Source organism: Dasypus novemcinctus, chromosome 19, assembly GCF_030445035.2.
Source record: "Dasypus novemcinctus isolate mDasNov1 chromosome 19, mDasNov1.1.hap2, whole genome shotgun sequence".
NCBI lineage: Eukaryota > Metazoa > Chordata > Mammalia > Cingulata > Dasypodidae > Dasypus > Dasypus novemcinctus.
Genome location: NC_080691.1, coordinates 51,226,621 through 51,242,230, shown reverse-complemented (window position 1 = coordinate 51,242,230; position 15,610 = coordinate 51,226,621). Strand labels below are relative to the sequence as shown.

The following is a 15,610-nucleotide window of genomic DNA, read 5'->3' as shown; positions in this document are numbered from 1 at the left end:
TGGTGGCGCGTGCACGGTGGGGACGGAGACGCCCTTTACGCCAGAGGTGGAGCCCCGTCACCGCAAGGAGTGCGCGTGCGCATAAACACAGGCCGTTTTTAGGAGCGTGGAAGTCGGCGGCCTGCGAGGGACACCGCGTGGAACAATTACGTCCCGGGCATCGCCTGCCCTTTATCCGAGAAGTTTTATTGACGCCTTCTGTATGCTAGCCACTGAGCTGGATGAAGAAACCTAAGCGAAAACGTCACATGCACTGTCTGGGGGTGCAGTGAAGGAGGCTGTCCGGCCTGAGCGCCGCCGGCCTAGGCGGCCGGGTCGGTGGGACAAGGGCGCGACCGTGAGGCCGGCAGGGGGCGCTGTGGGCGGGCAGACGGGCGCACCTTACCGCGGGCCTCACTGATGGCGGCGACGGGCTCGGGACCCGGGCCGGGGACATCCCCGGGGCTGGAGGCGGCCCTGCAGAAGCTGGCGCTGCGGCGGAAGAAGGTGCTGAACGCCGAGGAGATGGAGCTGTACGAGTTGGCGCAGGCGGCGGGCGGCGCCATCGACCCCGACGTGTTCAAGTGAGCGCGCGTCTGCCTTACCTTCCAAAGCCCCCGCTCCCCCGGGTCCCCTGTTTGTCCCCTTGGGGTGGGGGGACCCACCGCAGATTTGGGGTCTTGAGGGAGGAGATCCCGTGACCGCGCCTGGGCCTCCCTCGTAGACCTGGCCCGGGGCGTGGAGGATTTATTGCGCCCGGCGTTTGTTCTCACCAGGATCCTGGTGGACCTGCTGAAGCTGAACGTCGCCCCCCTCGCCGTCTTCCAGATGCTCAAGTCCATGTGTGCCGGGCAGAGGCTGGCGAGTGAGAACCCGGACCCAGCGGCAGTGCCTCTGCCCGCATCAAGCATACCGGACACGCGAGGTCAGAGCCAGGCCCGGTGCCCCCTGGCCCAGGGGCAGGGGCGGGGAGGAGGAGGGCGGCACCGATGGCTCCCCGAGGGCGGCCAGACCTTTCTGTCTGACTTTCCCTAGGAACTGCAGAGCCCATCCGAGGGGCTCACTCCTTGCTTGGTTGTTGCCCAGAGGGGGCATCCCCAGATCACGGTGAAGGAGCCTGGGCCCCAGGGCAACTCAAGGAGGCTTGGGCGCAGGTGGGACTTTCGCTGGGCCAGCCCTTGCCCCGCCTGTGTTCTCCCTTCATTCCACAACATGGGAGGAAGAAGGCTTTGGTTTCTATCCTCTAGGCATGTACAGTCTCCGACGAGGTGCTCCTTTCTGCCACTCCTTGGCGGGTGCCCATCTGGCCTGGGTCCTCCAGCCCCTGGCTGCCCCAGCACATGCAGAGCTCCCAGGGGACAGGGACCTGAGGGAGGGAGCACCAGGCTCAGGTTTAAAGAGCTTCCCCTCTTAGGGGTGATGACTGAGGGACAAAGGTGCTGATGGTGCTCTGCTCTGTCTCGTCCTCGGCGTATGAGTCATGTCTGTCCCCCGCAGCTCCTGGGATCCTCTAAAACGCAGGAGAACCTCCCAGGCAAATGGAACAGGGTTCCTGGACACCCGCAGGCCTCCTGGCAATGGGTCAGGGTGAAAGGGCGAGCCAGGCCCCCAAGGGTGGGAGTCCTGAAAGGCCCAGGCACTGGCCATGCATGTCCCCTCACTGATCCATGCTGTCTGCTCTCTTTGTGTCTCTCTCTGACCTCCAGAGGCCTCCTTTCTCTCTGCCAAGAACCGTAGCCCCCCGGCAAGGCCCTCCTTTTCCTCTGCCCCGCGGCCTGCGGCCTCTCCGGTTCTGCTCCACGGCCCAGCTGCCACGTACTCGCCTCTCTCTCCCGGGCCCCCCGGTTCCCTCCGGTTCTCTTGCTGCCTGTTCTCTCCTTTCACAGGTCGCGTTTATTGGCTTATCTCGGGCGGGGGGGTGGTTGGTGCTCTCTCTCTTGTTTACGTGGAAACTGCTGTGGCCCCCCGCTGTGCAGTTTCGAGACAGGGCACAGTTTCCTGACTCAGTTACTTAGAGGCAGCCTGCAGTGTTTCTAGAACATGCAGTCAGGTGGATGTTGGCGGACAGGATCAACACCCCCTGCCACCCTAGAGGAAAGCCCTGGTAGGTGAGATGTGGCTCTGCAGAGGTGTCCCCGCCCCAGGGGGAGGATGGCAAGCCCAGGGGCAGGAAGGAGGCAGAGTGGTGTGTGTTGAGGTCACAGCCTTAGTTAGGAGAAACACTGTCACCCAGACAGGCTACAAGGGAGATGCTAACACCTCCCCAGGCCACCATAATCATCTCAGAAACTGAGTCCCCTTTCCTCCATGGTCCTGAGCTGGGGACACTTTCCAGGCCTTGGGGGCACTTTTCCAGGTGTGCAGAGAGTGGGGCTCAAGAACCAGGGGTGTTTGGGGGGTGCTGTCTCTCTGAGAGAGCCCCCAACTGTGGGGGCAGATGCCTCATCGCACAGCTCAGGCCAGGGGCGGATTAGGCTTGGGCAGGCAACAAGGTGGAAAAGGGGCATCTATGGGTGACTTTCCAGACAGAGGAGTAATTAATATAGAAACCAGCAGTGATAGAGACAAGGCTGAAGGGGAGGCCAGTGTACCTTGTCCAGTCACCACAGAAGCTTCCAGAACCTTGAGGGCTTTGGCCTTACTGTAGCAGCAAAGGTTAATAAGTAGGGTGAAAGGGCCAGCACTTTGTGTGTTACCCTGTGGCCCTCAGACTCTCCACAGCTAGAATGGGGTGAGCTGAAGCATCGATGAGGCTTGTGTCCCAATGTTAGGTGGGAGCCAGGCCTGGTCTGGGATAGCAGGAGGAAGACAATCAAAAGGTATGTTGGGGGCAAGCCTCGGGGATCTACTAGAGCTGGGGATGCAAGCAAAGAGGAGGGACCAGGGAGGATAGCCAAGAGGAAACCAGGTCTAGGATTGGAGAGGGGGGCTGGCTTTAGGGGAACTTCAGAGGGATACCCATCAGGGAGGGATATCCAAGAGCTCAGAGCCTGAAGCAAGAGGTGAGGGTGGTGGAGGCAGCTGTATCTTGGCAGACGCAAGGATGAGAGCCACTGGGTAACATGTAGGGATGGCACTGGAAGCACAGGCAGATAGAAGTAGAAGGACTAGGGAGCACTGTATACCTGAAGAGGGGTTCTGAGGGAGTAGCGAGGGTGAGAACAGATGTGAATGGAGGGCGGTCCCGCAGGGCCGATTCCTGCACAAGGAAGCAGGCCCCCTGCCTGGGATTCTGCTAGGCTATGCAACAGGAGGCCAGGGGTACAGGACACAGGCTCCTGGGGTGCGCCCTATTCTAGAGAGGCCCAGTGGGGACGAGAGGAGCCTGGGGAGAACTGCAGGGGATTGGGGCTGGTAGGGGGCCATGCAGAAGTGTGCTGCAGCCAAGAGGCAAAGGCCACCAGGCAAGAAGTATGTCACAGCAGCTGTCCACACCGACCTGCCAGTGGCCCCGTTAATGGCAGATCTGGGTTGGAGAAAGTGTGGGAGCTGTCAGAGGGATGTGATGGGGGTAGGGTGGGAGGAGGATATGGTGACCTAGGATGACCATGAGGTATTAGGGCTATTGGGGTTAAATGGCCAGAGATTTCCCACAGAACTCAAGTGTGAAGTTACTTTGGAGCTAGAGCCCCACTAAGGGAGTAAGAATCAAGGGCTTGACAGTGAGCTGCAGCCTGCAGGGCCACCAGCTCGCTCATGTCCAGCAGAAAGGCGGGGAAAACAGGATGGTGAAAGCACAATCAGATGAGGGTTGCGTTGGCCAGGGTGTCTGGAGTCACTCAGGGAAAATTTAATTCGATTGAGTATTCTCTCTCTATCAGAGAAGCTACAAGTTTTTAGAAAGATGTCCGTCTAACATGTTGAGAAGTTGTGTCCAGAGCCTGCATGCCTTGCCCAGGGCCACACTCTCTGAGATGGAGCCACGAGCTACACGTGGCTAGTCCAAATATAGATGTGCTATGAAAGCATGTGAGATTTCATTCCAATTGATTACATCTTGAAACGTTTGTATATTGGATAACTGGGTAATTTAAAATATAGTATTTAAATTAGCTTTACCTTTTCTCTTTATATTTGAACGTGGCTAGTAGAAACCTTAAAATTCCACGGTGTGGCTTGCATTCCAGTTCTGTGGGGCAGCACTGTTCTGGAACATTCACAGCAACGCCAAGTAATGGATGGGGGTGGGGGCCCGGAGAAGCCCTATGTGAGAACACCTTTCTAAGAGGAAACGTGCACATATTTGTTAACATCTTTGTGCGCTCTGGAAGCATTTAGTAAGCCCCTGCTGTATGCCAGACCAGAGGGTTGCTAAACTGGCCCAAGGACTCTCCACTTGCAGAGTGATGGGCTGTCCTGGCCATCCACCCTCTTGGGTCCACCAGGCTCTGCCAGCTGGCTTTGCAGGAGAGCTGTGCACTTTACCTGGGGAGGGGACTGGCCCCTTCCCACCAGGGCAAGCCATACTGGGGAGGCCCTTTTGCTGTGCCATTGATCGAGAGATACTATACAATTCTACTTGTGAAATATCTAGAGCAGGCGTGTCCATAGAGCCAGAAAATGGATTAGAGGTTACCGGAGGTGGAGAATAGGGAGTTGGAGCTTTAATGGTGACAGAGTTTTTGTTTGGGGGGATGGAAGAGTTTTGGTGATGGGCAGTGACAGTAGCACAACCTTGTGAACGCTACACTTCAAAATGACTAAAATGGGAAATTTCCGGTGGTTAAATGTTATGACACCCAAGTGGAGATGCACTCCTTCCGCAGTGTGTCCTGGAAAAGGTCACAGGCAAGGCTTGGAAGAGGACCCTCCACCTCCCTGGAATGTGTCCTCTCCATCCTCACCTCTCATTCTCTCCTCTCATGTCCTCACTGCAAGGGTGCCCCACTAGGCCAGGAGAATGGAGGGTGGAATGACAGGAGAATGGTTCTCAGGGCCTGGCAGGAAGTCAGGGAAGAAACCGTGTCCATGGGGCCTACTCCATCCCGCGGGGGTCAGTGTTGGGGCTCACACAGGCCACACCAGAAATAAACTCCCCAGTTCTCAGGGTGGTGCGTTTGGAGGATTTTGCTCCAATGGGAGGGGGTGTCACAAAATGCCAAGTGGTCACAGCTGGTTTCAGTAGTGAGGGAAGCCACTTATTCAAGAGAATAAGCCAGCCCGGTTTTGTTTAATTTTATTGTGGTGACATATATATAACATAAAATGTGCCATTTTAACCATTTTTTGAGTGTACACTTTAGTGGTGTTCATTACATTCAGTGTTGAGCCTTCACCAATGTCCTGACCAAAACTTTCCCATCACCCCGAAAGGAAACCTGCACCCATTAAGCATTAATTCTCCATTCCCCACCCCCACCCCTGGAAACCTGAATTCTAATTTGACTGAATTTACATATTCTGATTTCATATAAGTGGTACTACATGGTATTTGTCCTTTTGTGTCTGGCTTGTTTCACTCAACATGATGTCTTCAAGGTCCACCATATTGTAGCAGGTGTCAGAACTTCATTCCTTTTTGTTTTTTCATACATCTGCTGATACACCCATGGGTTGTTCCCACTTTTGGCTATGGTGAATAATACGGCTATGGACATTGGTATAGAAGTGTATCTGCTTGCATCCCTGCTTTCATTTCTTTTGGGGATACACCTAGAAGTGAGTTTGTTGGGTCATATGGCAATTCTCTTGTATAATATTTTGAGAAGCCAGCCTGTTTTTAAAAATGAATGATCATGTCTGTATTAGGCACATGTAAGAAGGCCGTGAGGAACTGGGCCTGTGAGCATCTGTCACCACAGCCCTTCTGCCCCAGCCTGCAGTTTATGCTTTAGCCCCTGATGTTGGGTTTGGCTCCTAGTCTCCAGAGAGGGAGTGGCCAAGCCAGGCTGAATGCAGCTCTTTCTGCTTCAGGGCCCTGCTCTGACTCCTCTGTCTCATGGCTGCAGACCTCAGTTCTGGGACCACTGGGGCCTCAGGATGCTAGCATGTGCGGAGGGGGGGCGCAGAGGGTGCTGATGGCAGTGCCCATCCACCCATAGGAGATGGGATCTTTGCCCATCGTCCAGTGGGGGGGATCAGAATACTAGCACTTTTTATGAAAAGTAAGGTGTGGTAACAGCTTAGGATCATTCTGTTTTGTGTCCATCTGCTCTGTGGTCAGCTGATTTGGCACACCTTCACCCCCCACATGCTTCTGCCTGCTCTCCTCCTTGGGCTTGGACACCCTTCGTTACATCTTTGTTGAGTCACGTGTATATGAATACTTGAGTATGAAGCCCAGACAGGTGAGGTGAAAGAAAATCAAAAGAAGGAGCTGTCGAGTTCTGAATGTGGGACCACTGCAACCCACCTGACCCCACCAGGCAACAAGTACCCTCTTGTTCCCCAAAGAACAACTTTGCAGAAATTCTCCTAAGTCAGGCCATCCTATCCCTGCAGGAATCCTAGGAAGAATTTAGATAAAAGTATTAGAAACCAGAAGAGAGCAAGTTTGAAATCCTGAAGGAATGAAAGTCTATAGTACTTCAAAGGTGCTGCCTCTTGCTCAAGAAGGTGACGAATCGTGAAAAGGAAATGACTTAACAAACCCCCTAGGACACCCTGTTGCATCTTTCCCTCCAGGAACTCAGTTCACAGGGCAGGTGATTTGACTGAACGTGAGCTAGAGGCCTGTGGAAGGACAAAGATCAAGGTGGGGCTTGGGGGAGAAGGATGGACACAGACTCTGGTTAAAGCTGAGCAGAGAAGAGGACACTTGGGGTGGGGCTTGTGACCAAGTGGGACTTCCTGGTACCCAGCATATTTTGTCCCCTCTTCTCTGGCTTAGCGTCGTCAAGCCATTTTGGCACATCTTCCAGTCTGTCCGCAACAATCCAAAGAGAAGAGAGTAAAGTAAGGAAACCAAAATTCACCTGTATCTGAGGAGGAAATGATTTATCTGGATAGGACCAACTAGCGATCAGAGAGAAAATGTCAGGTGTTCGAGCCTCGCCAGGAACCAATCACAACACCAAAGAGCCAAGCCGTAGTATGAGAAGGCTTGACCACTGTGTATCTGCAAATAACTCTGCAAATGTGGTTTCTAACTTGGGGAAGAACTATAGCCACTAAATTTCTTAGATACTTAAAGAAAATAGAATTTGGAAAGTGGAACCAAAGATGTCTACCTATGAAATGGGCTTGAATTTGGACATTGCTCTATTATTATTTTTTTATTTAGTTTTATTTTTAAGGAAGCTTTAGATTACATAAATGATACATCAAAAATGTATCTTTGATACTTCTTGAGCCACCCCATCAAGGCCAGAAACCAAGCCTGGGAGCCGAAGTTAACAGGACAGCCGGTAAAGCATGATGAGCCCAAGGTGGAGCTGAGCCTGCCCATGCTACATAGTCTTACTAGAGCATGGAAGACAAAAATGTCTGGAAAGTATTTGAACTTTAAAAAAAATTAATTTTAAGAGTATCCTTTAGTCATAATATTCAAACTTAAAATAATGTTAAGGTTTATCAGTAATCATTCATAGGATGAAACTTAGGGGACATCATTGATAACAGAAGATCCTAATAGTCTCGTATAACAGAAAAGATGGCTAAAAGTAGCTGAGAAGTTGGGTAGGAGAAAGTGTGTAAAGAGAGTTTCCAGGAGAGTGGTTGTAGCTCAGTGCTTGAGTGCCTGCTTCCCATGATGTACAAGGTCCTGGGTTCAATCCCCAATACCTCCTTAAAAAAAAACTTGCCAGAGTCCAGAACCAAAAACCTTGACTTACCTGTCTGCTAACCAGTGTGCTTCCTACTTTATCAAGGGTGTATTCAATGCAGCTCAGATGGATGATTCAGGTGAGAATGTTCTGGAGAGGCAGGGAGGCAAGTGGCTGGGTGCCAGAGGGTCCTGTGCAGCCCTTCTGTCGGGCCCCTCTAACTGAGTACAGTGTTCACAGGCAGGCTGAATGCCCTCTAGGACAAGAGCTAACCAGTTCAGCTAACTGTTGGTCACGTTGGCCCATGACTTTTGCTGTTTCAAAACTTTCCCGATGTCTGCTGGTGCTGCTTCTGCCCCTTTCAAGGACTTCCCTTGGACGTGCTGACTTTCGGCAGCCCTGGGCTGCAAGTCTCTTGGTGCTGGTGTGGGGTCCCTAGCTGCAAATGCTACCGGACAGGAACGGACCATCTCGGGGAACATGAGTGGAGTGGGCAGGCGATTCTGGGGGCTCCTAACCATGTGCTCTGTGTCTTCTCAGGGAGAAATAAAGGGAGCACTGCTGTCGGCGGTGCCCCGGCCCTGGTGGAACGCAGCGGCAGGGAAGGATCCAGCCAGAGGAGGCCGCGCCAGCCCAGTGCCACCAGGCTGCCCAAGGGGGGCGGGCCCGGGAAAAGCCCCACTCGGGGCAGCACCTAGAACGGCAGCACGTCCTGGGACATTGCGGACAGGGGCAGAGACTGCTATCACCCTGACTGCTGGCTCCACCATCTGCAGACAAGAGGCCTCCTGCCATTTCCTTCTGGGAAAAATCTTTTTGGAAAAACATGAGGATCCGGTTTAAGATGTTGTCTATCACTATTTGAATAAAGGTCATCTCACTCCAAATTAGGGATCTGTAATAAGGCTGAAGGTGTAGAATTAGGTACTCTGGGGACTGGTCCTAGTTGTGGCTTCGCCTTTTGCTGAAGGTGGAAAGTGCAGTGATTTCTGCTGAGGCCATGGACAGTGTAAGGTGGGGTTGGCTTCAGCATGGAGGGAAGAAAGCTGTCTTTCAAACGATCATGGGACAATTAAGTCAGAAGAGGAATTTTTTTTTTTTTTTTTTTTTGTAACCTAGAGGTCCTAATCTGTGGGTTGTGCATGCCCTGGAAAATTCATCATCCTGGAAAAGCAATCATCCTTTTCCCTAGGAGAAATAACGACCCAACATTTTGGGAATTTTGTGGTTACCCCCTACCTAAACAGTGTAAAGGCTCTAGACAACAACTACAAGACAATTCTGACTATGACCAGCTGGAGTGAGGGCAGACTCTGCAAGTAAAGGACCGCCCTCCATAGGACACCCCTCACTCGGATGCTGGCTGCAAGTTCAGGGGTCCCAGGGCCACTCCCACTTCTAACCTCCTGGCTAGACATATGGGAGTTCCACCACCCCATCAGGTTCACTAATATGCTAGAATAACTCAGAGCTTGGGAAAGCCTGCTGACCACAGATTTATCTGTAGGAAAGGGTTCACAGCAGAAGCAGTCAAAAGCAGAGACTCCTTGGAAAGCAGACGCGGCTCAACTGATAGAGCAAGTGCCTACCATATGGAGGGTCCAGGGTTCAAAACCCAGGGCCTCCTGACCCATGCGGTGAGCTGGCCCACGTGCAGTGCTGCCATGCGCAAGGAGTGCTGTGCCACACGGGTATCCCCCTGCATAGGGGAACCCCACGTGCAAGGAGTGCGCCCCGCAAGGAAAAAAGCACACAGCCTGCCCAGGAGTGGAGCTGCACACACAGAGCTAATGCAGCAAGATGATGCAACAAGAAAGAGGCAGTTTCCCTGTGCTGCCTGACAATGTAAGCGGATGCAGAATAACACACAGCAAATGGACACAGAGCAGACAACAGGGGGGAAGGGAAGAGAAATAAACAAAATCTTAAAAAAAAAAAGACTCCTGGGGTGAGGTCTGGGAGGGTCTCCAGGGTTAAGTTTCTGTGTCCTCTCCATATGGACCACAACACATCCCTTTCCAGCACTTTGATGTGTAGCATCAATCACAGAACCTTTCTGGGCTTTGGTGTAGAGGTTTTACTGGGGTCTCGTTATGTGATTCATGGAATCAATGAATCACGTGCTCCTCAAATCTCAGAAGTCAGAGAGGTCCAGCTGACGTGACTTGGCTCTGAAACCTCTGTATCATCTAGCATCAACTATTCACGTGTGGTCGTCTATCCACCATGAAAAAGGACACTGCCATCATGGAAAATTCCAAACATTGAGAGGCCATCTACCAAGAGCTTTTCTACTATACCCCCATGCACACATCTAAGCCCTTACATGGACCTGCGGGTTGGACACTCCCGTTCTAAGCTTTTATTGTACCTTCCTCAGCACGTCCCATCAAAGAAGCAGCCAAAACAACAGCACATTTGGTTTGAGAAAACAAACTCTGCTAGAATCTTGTACTTCTTTCCACTTTGAAGCCTTAGATGAGAAACGCTGAGCTCTCTCTCCCGAGTCTTGTCATTTGAGCAGTGGCTTCTTCAAACCGGGGAGGGGTGTTGGCAGTGTCCCATAACCACCCCGACAGGGTGGAACCGTGGACTGGGGCAGGCTGTCCTCCACGTAGCAGGAGGTGTGGGGATCCTGGCCACACTCCTGTGTGGCCCAGTGGAGCATCAGCACAGACAAGAGGTGGGACACAGGAACTCTAATCGTCAACAACTGTAAAGAGCCAAGGCAAAGGGGGAGGGGCTGGTGGAAAGGGAGGCCTCCTGGCTGCACTTTCCCCATTAGGATTCCTCCCATTCCTCAGCCTTGGCCTCCATGGAGTCCATGCCCACCTCTTCATAATCCTCCAGGGTGGCCCGGTCCTCGCAGGCCTCCGAGAACTCCTTCCTCCATGCCTTCCCCACGTACCAGTGCACGAAGGCAGCTTGGTGTACATGAGGTGGAACTTGCGGTTGAGGCGCGCCCAGTCCTTGGGTTTGGCGGTGGTGTTGCTCAGCATGCACGTGGCCCGGGGCACCTTGGCCAGCTGCCCCCGGGGATGACAGCGGGGGGGGGGGGGCTGGTAGTTAATGCCACCCTGTCAGAGAAGGGGGGAGAAGAGGAGCTTTAGATTGGGGTCAAATGGCAGCTATTTTGCTAGAGCAGAAGAGAAGACACGCCATCGTTGCCATGTGGCCTCCAGGGTGAAGCTCGGCTCCCCTGCAAACCTTCACTGAGCCCTTTGTGCCAGCCAGGGTGTCAGGACAATAGGATGATGGTTTCCAAGACAAGGAACCAGAGGAAGCCTCCCTGGCTGGCTCCCCAGCTGCCCGAGGGCACTGCATCCCAGGTAAACCAGGTGAAGGGAATGTCTTCCCTCTGAAAATGGACACTGCTTTGTGTTCCTTCGAGATGATGTGCTCCACCTGCTTCCACAAGATGGTGGTGAATTTTGTACCGGAACATTTTCCATGCAGAGGTGTTCAGAGGATGTAGCTGTGATAAGGGCAGTTCACATCCCCTTTGCCCTCCAGCTCATGCACGTGCAAAGGTGGCAGACTATTAAGGGTATGGGTTGCTGTTGTCACAGCAACAGGAAGTGTCCTGTCATGTGCTTAATTAAGCAGGAGGGAGGGGAGTGTGGGACTGTCCAAGAATGGACCAAAAGGGAGTTTTAGAGCTAGGGGGTAAGATGACCAGAGGTTTTACAGACACCTAACTGGGAGCAGCATAAAAGGTCAACTAGGACAGGGGTCAGCGAACTTTGCCTTGAAGGGGCCAACAGCACACATTTTAGGCCTTAGGCACCACAGAGCACTGCCCCACCCACATCACTCTGCTGCCCTGGCTCAGAAGTAGCCACAGGCAATCTGGTGATGAGGTGTAACTGAGTGCAGAGGAAGCTTTATGTACAGAATCAGGCAGCTGGGCCACCAGCCAGCTGACTCAGAATTACAGGACATAAATACAAGTGAAGAACACTGCAGTGGCCCTGCAGAGACAACAGGGCTGAACCACAGGAGGAGGCGTGACCAGCCAGGCAGGAGTAGGCAGAGGTCTGATATAGGAAGAACTGACAGGATTCAGGAATCTAGAGCTCCAGAGCTGGAAACCACAGGAAGGGCTCCATGAGGAGTCATGTGACGATTCACACAAATCCGTACAGTCAGGCCAAGGGTTAGGATGCTAACCAAGAGAGAAATAAAGATTTGCCATTTTCTTCACAAGAAGATTGTGATGGTTTTTCTTTGAATCAAAAACCATATAGGATGTTGTAGCAGTTTGATATTATTTATGTACTACAGAAATAGATAGGCATTGTGTTTGTAAACTGATCTGCTTCTCTGGGCATATTAGATTGTATTAGATTCAGAGGTTTCACTTTTTACTCTATTAAATCAAGATTAGGGCTTTTTTTGGGCAGCTTGGTTTGATTTCCCACCCCCAGCTGCTTTGTGCGCTATACAAACGGATGCTCAATCAAAGACAGGGAAGTAGATACACAGAGAAGGAGAACACAGAGAGTTTTGTTTTGGATGCTGGAGCCCTGGGGAAAGAGCTGAATAGTTCATCTGGTAGTTTGCAGCTGAAGAGACCAGAGCTCTGAACAGCTATGAAAGCCCAGAAAGAAACAATACCTGGGGAGTGCGATGAGCCTTATGCTGGCCTGTCTGAGATCAGAAGAAGCTGGTACCGTGGAGCCTAAGGAGGAAGAGGAAGGCTGAACCCTAGCAGAGACCGGAGCCATCTTGTTCCAACATGTGGCAACAGTCTTTGGCAAGGGAAGTAACTTAATCTTTATGGCCCATGACTGTAAGATTCTACCCCAAATAAATATCCTTTATAAAAGGAAACATGGGAAGTGGATGTGGCTCAGGCAACTTGCTCCCACCTGCCACATGGGAGGTCACTCAGATCCTGGTGCCTCCTAAGAAGACAGTGAGCTGGTTCAACGGGCAGATGTGGGAAGCTGACACGAGATACAAGAAGAAAAAACATAATGAGAGACCCAACAAAGTAGGGAGCAGAGCTTTCTGGTGCCTCCTAAAAGATGACAGCGAGCTGATGTGACAGGTGTGGAGAGCTGACACAACAAGATGACTTGACAAGACACGCGGGGAGGAAAAACACGAGAGACAGAACAAAAGCAGGAAGTGGAGGTGACTGAAGTGGATAGGCACCTCCCTCCCACATCAGAGGTCCCAGGTTTGGTGCCCAGTACCGCATAAAGAAAAAAGGAAGGAAACAAACACAGCAAATGAGAAGCAACAAGGGGGTGGAGAGAAATGTTAAAAAAAAAAACAAAGTAAATAAAAGAAATTGTGCATTAAGTAATACAGTGCTCACTTCGGAAGCACATACACTAAAACTGGAGCAATACAGAGAAGATTAGCATGGTCCCTACTATGCAAGGATGACACACAAATTCGTGAAGTGTTCATATTTTTTATTTACCACTGAGATTTTTTATCAACTTCACTTGTTCTCAAAGCAGACACTCAAAGCTGAAATAGCATAGCAAAGAAGCAATGCATCATAGGAAGCTGGGAGAGAGTAAATTTTTAATAAGCTGATTATCTGGCTCAGACATCTGATTCTCTTTGTTTGGACTTGAAGACAGATAAAGAAAAAACCTTGTTTTGGGAAAATCAAACTGAACCAGTAATAGTCCTCTAAGAATATCCAGTAAAGGACTCTTGTCCAATGTCTCTGATAGTCTGCTTCAGATAATAGTGGACTCTAATTCTTGCAGCCTTTTCTGGGAGTCTGTAGCAATACTTTATTTTTTCATACTTGGTCTCTGTTGCTTCAAACTCCAAAGCTTGATCTTCAAATACTAGAAAAGCCTAGTGTTGTTCTATAGGAATTTTACAAAATCAATAGTAATAAGCACTTTCAACACTTTATGATTCATCTGGCACTTCAAGAAATAGCAAGAACAACATGTCCAGAGCATGTCTTTCTCTGTACTAACCTAAATTCAACTCTGTTCAATTTGGGTTTAGCAAAATGCAACTCCCTGGTCTCCAATGCAAGCCAATTGACTGGCTTGTTATATATATATTATATATGTGTTCCCTATTTGTAAAACTGTAAAAATCATGAAAGTAACTAAAATTCTACCAAGTGAAGTTATTAGTAGCATCATTTATCATGAAAGCTAAATAGAAAGGTTTTTATTTTTAAGCTGTTTAAATGAAATCTATAGAAACTATGGAATTTTTTGACTGTTTCAGTTCAACTAAGATAGTATTTAGGTACAAGCCAGAATTTCCAGATATAATGACACTTGGGTTACTTTTTATAAAAAGTTTAAGAAATTACTTTTTTTAAAATTGTGAGATTATTAGGAATAAAATTGGTGCTTATATTGGGGGAAAAGTAATATACATTGTTTAATTCCACCTATGCAAAATATAAATGCAAATAAATTACAAAGACAGAAATAGATTAGCAATTTTTATATGGCAGGGGAAGGATAGACTGAGAGGTGGCTACAAAGGGGTAGGTTGTTTGTGCATCTGTTTTTGTTTTATATTTCCTTTTTAGGGGAGTAAATGAAAATGCTCTAATATTGACTGAAGTGATTAATGCACAACTCTGACTATACCAAAATGCCACTGATTATATACTTTAGATGAACTGTATGGTTTATGAATATGTTTTAATAAAAATTTTTAAGGAAAAAATATCTTCCAACAAAGGAAAGCCCAGGACTAGAAGGCTTCACAAATGAATTCTACTAGTCATTCCAAGAAGAATTAAAACCAGTCCTGCTCACACTATTCCAAATAATTGAAGAGAACACTACCTAACTCATTCTATGAAGCCAACATTAACCTAACTCTATAGCAGATAAAGATACTAGAATAAAATAAGACCAATAGACCAATCTCTCTAATGAATACAAATGCAAAAATCCTCAATAAAATATTTTCAAATAGATTCCAACAGCACATCAAAGGAATTACACGCCATATTCAAGTGGGTTTATCCCAGGTATTCATGGGTGGTTCAACATAAGCAAATCAGTTAATGTAATATACCACAATAACAAATCAAAGGAGAAAAACCATAGGATCATTTTGATTGACCCAGAAAAGGCATGTGACAAGGGAGGGGCAAGATGGCAGCAAGTAAGGGGCTCTAAGAGTCAGCTTGCCCTACAGTGCAGTTAGTAATCAGAGCTATCTTTATTTTTGGTAATTTTTTATTTTTTATTTTTTTTAAAGATATTTAGAGTATATAGATGTTACATAAAAAAACATAGCAGACTCCCTTGTGCCCTGTGCCCCACATCACCTACATTTATCCTCTTTAACAATATTCTTCATTAGTGTGGTACATTCATTGCAATTGGTGAACACATTTTGAAGTATTGTCACTAAGTGTGGATTTTAGTTCACTTTGTAGTTTACACTCCCATACAATTCTGTAGGTTATGGCAAGATGTACAATGGCCTGTATCTGTTGTTGCAATGTCATTCAGGACAATTCCCAAGTTCTGAAAATGCCCCCTTATTACACCTGCTATCCCTCTCCCTGATCATATAACCTCCAGTGGCCACTGCCTCCACATCAGTGATATAAATTCTTCCATCACTAGAATCACAAGAAATCTATAGTAGAATACCAGTAAGTCCACTCTAGGCCATAGTTCATTCCCAAACCTGAGGATTCTGGGATGGTGACACTCACTCCATCTCTAATTGAGAGGGGGCTTCAGTCCCATACAGCTGATGGATGGGACTCTCTTGCTTGCAGTTGTGGACCCTCCTGGTTCCTTGATACAGAGGTTGTCCATCATCACCTCCTTGTTAGTTGTCCTGGTGAGTCCAATGAACTGGAGAGTAGGTGTTGCAACTCTGCTGAGGCTCAGGGCCCAGCTGGCACATGAACAGCCCAAAGATTCAAAGCTCTTGGGCATATACCTCCAACTCCAGCACCA

At 49.4% G+C, this 15,610-nt stretch overlaps 1 protein-coding gene and 1 non-coding gene across 3 annotated transcripts; both read left to right on the top strand.

The window, feature by feature from the left end:
- The first annotated feature begins 17 nt into the window (after nucleotides 1-17).
- On the top strand, nucleotides 18-11,888 carry LOC101425694 (mitotic-spindle organizing protein 2B). 2 transcript variants are annotated; one of them, XM_004480979.4, is made up of 3 exons: nucleotides 18-563; nucleotides 756-904; nucleotides 8,223-11,888. In XM_004480979.4, the coding sequence occupies exons 1-3, from the start codon at nucleotides 400-402 to the stop codon at nucleotides 8,378-8,380; spliced, it is 471 nt and encodes a 156-aa protein (XP_004481036.1). In that variant the 5' UTR covers nucleotides 18-399; the 3' UTR covers nucleotides 8,381-11,888. The 2 variants fall into 2 exon arrangements, with proteins under 2 accessions (XP_004481036.1, XP_058137768.1); XM_058281785.2 differs by lacking the exon at nucleotides 8,223-11,888 and adding an exon at nucleotides 1,686-1,996 and having other exon boundaries at nucleotides 78-563.
- A 1,112-nt stretch (nucleotides 11,889-13,000) lies between these two features.
- LOC111761275 (U6 spliceosomal RNA) lies at nucleotides 13,001-13,110 on the top strand. Its single transcript, XR_002794682.1, has one exon. It is a non-coding gene; the product is annotated as a U6 spliceosomal RNA (small nuclear RNA).
- The last annotated feature ends 2,500 nt before the right edge of the window (nucleotides 13,111-15,610 follow it).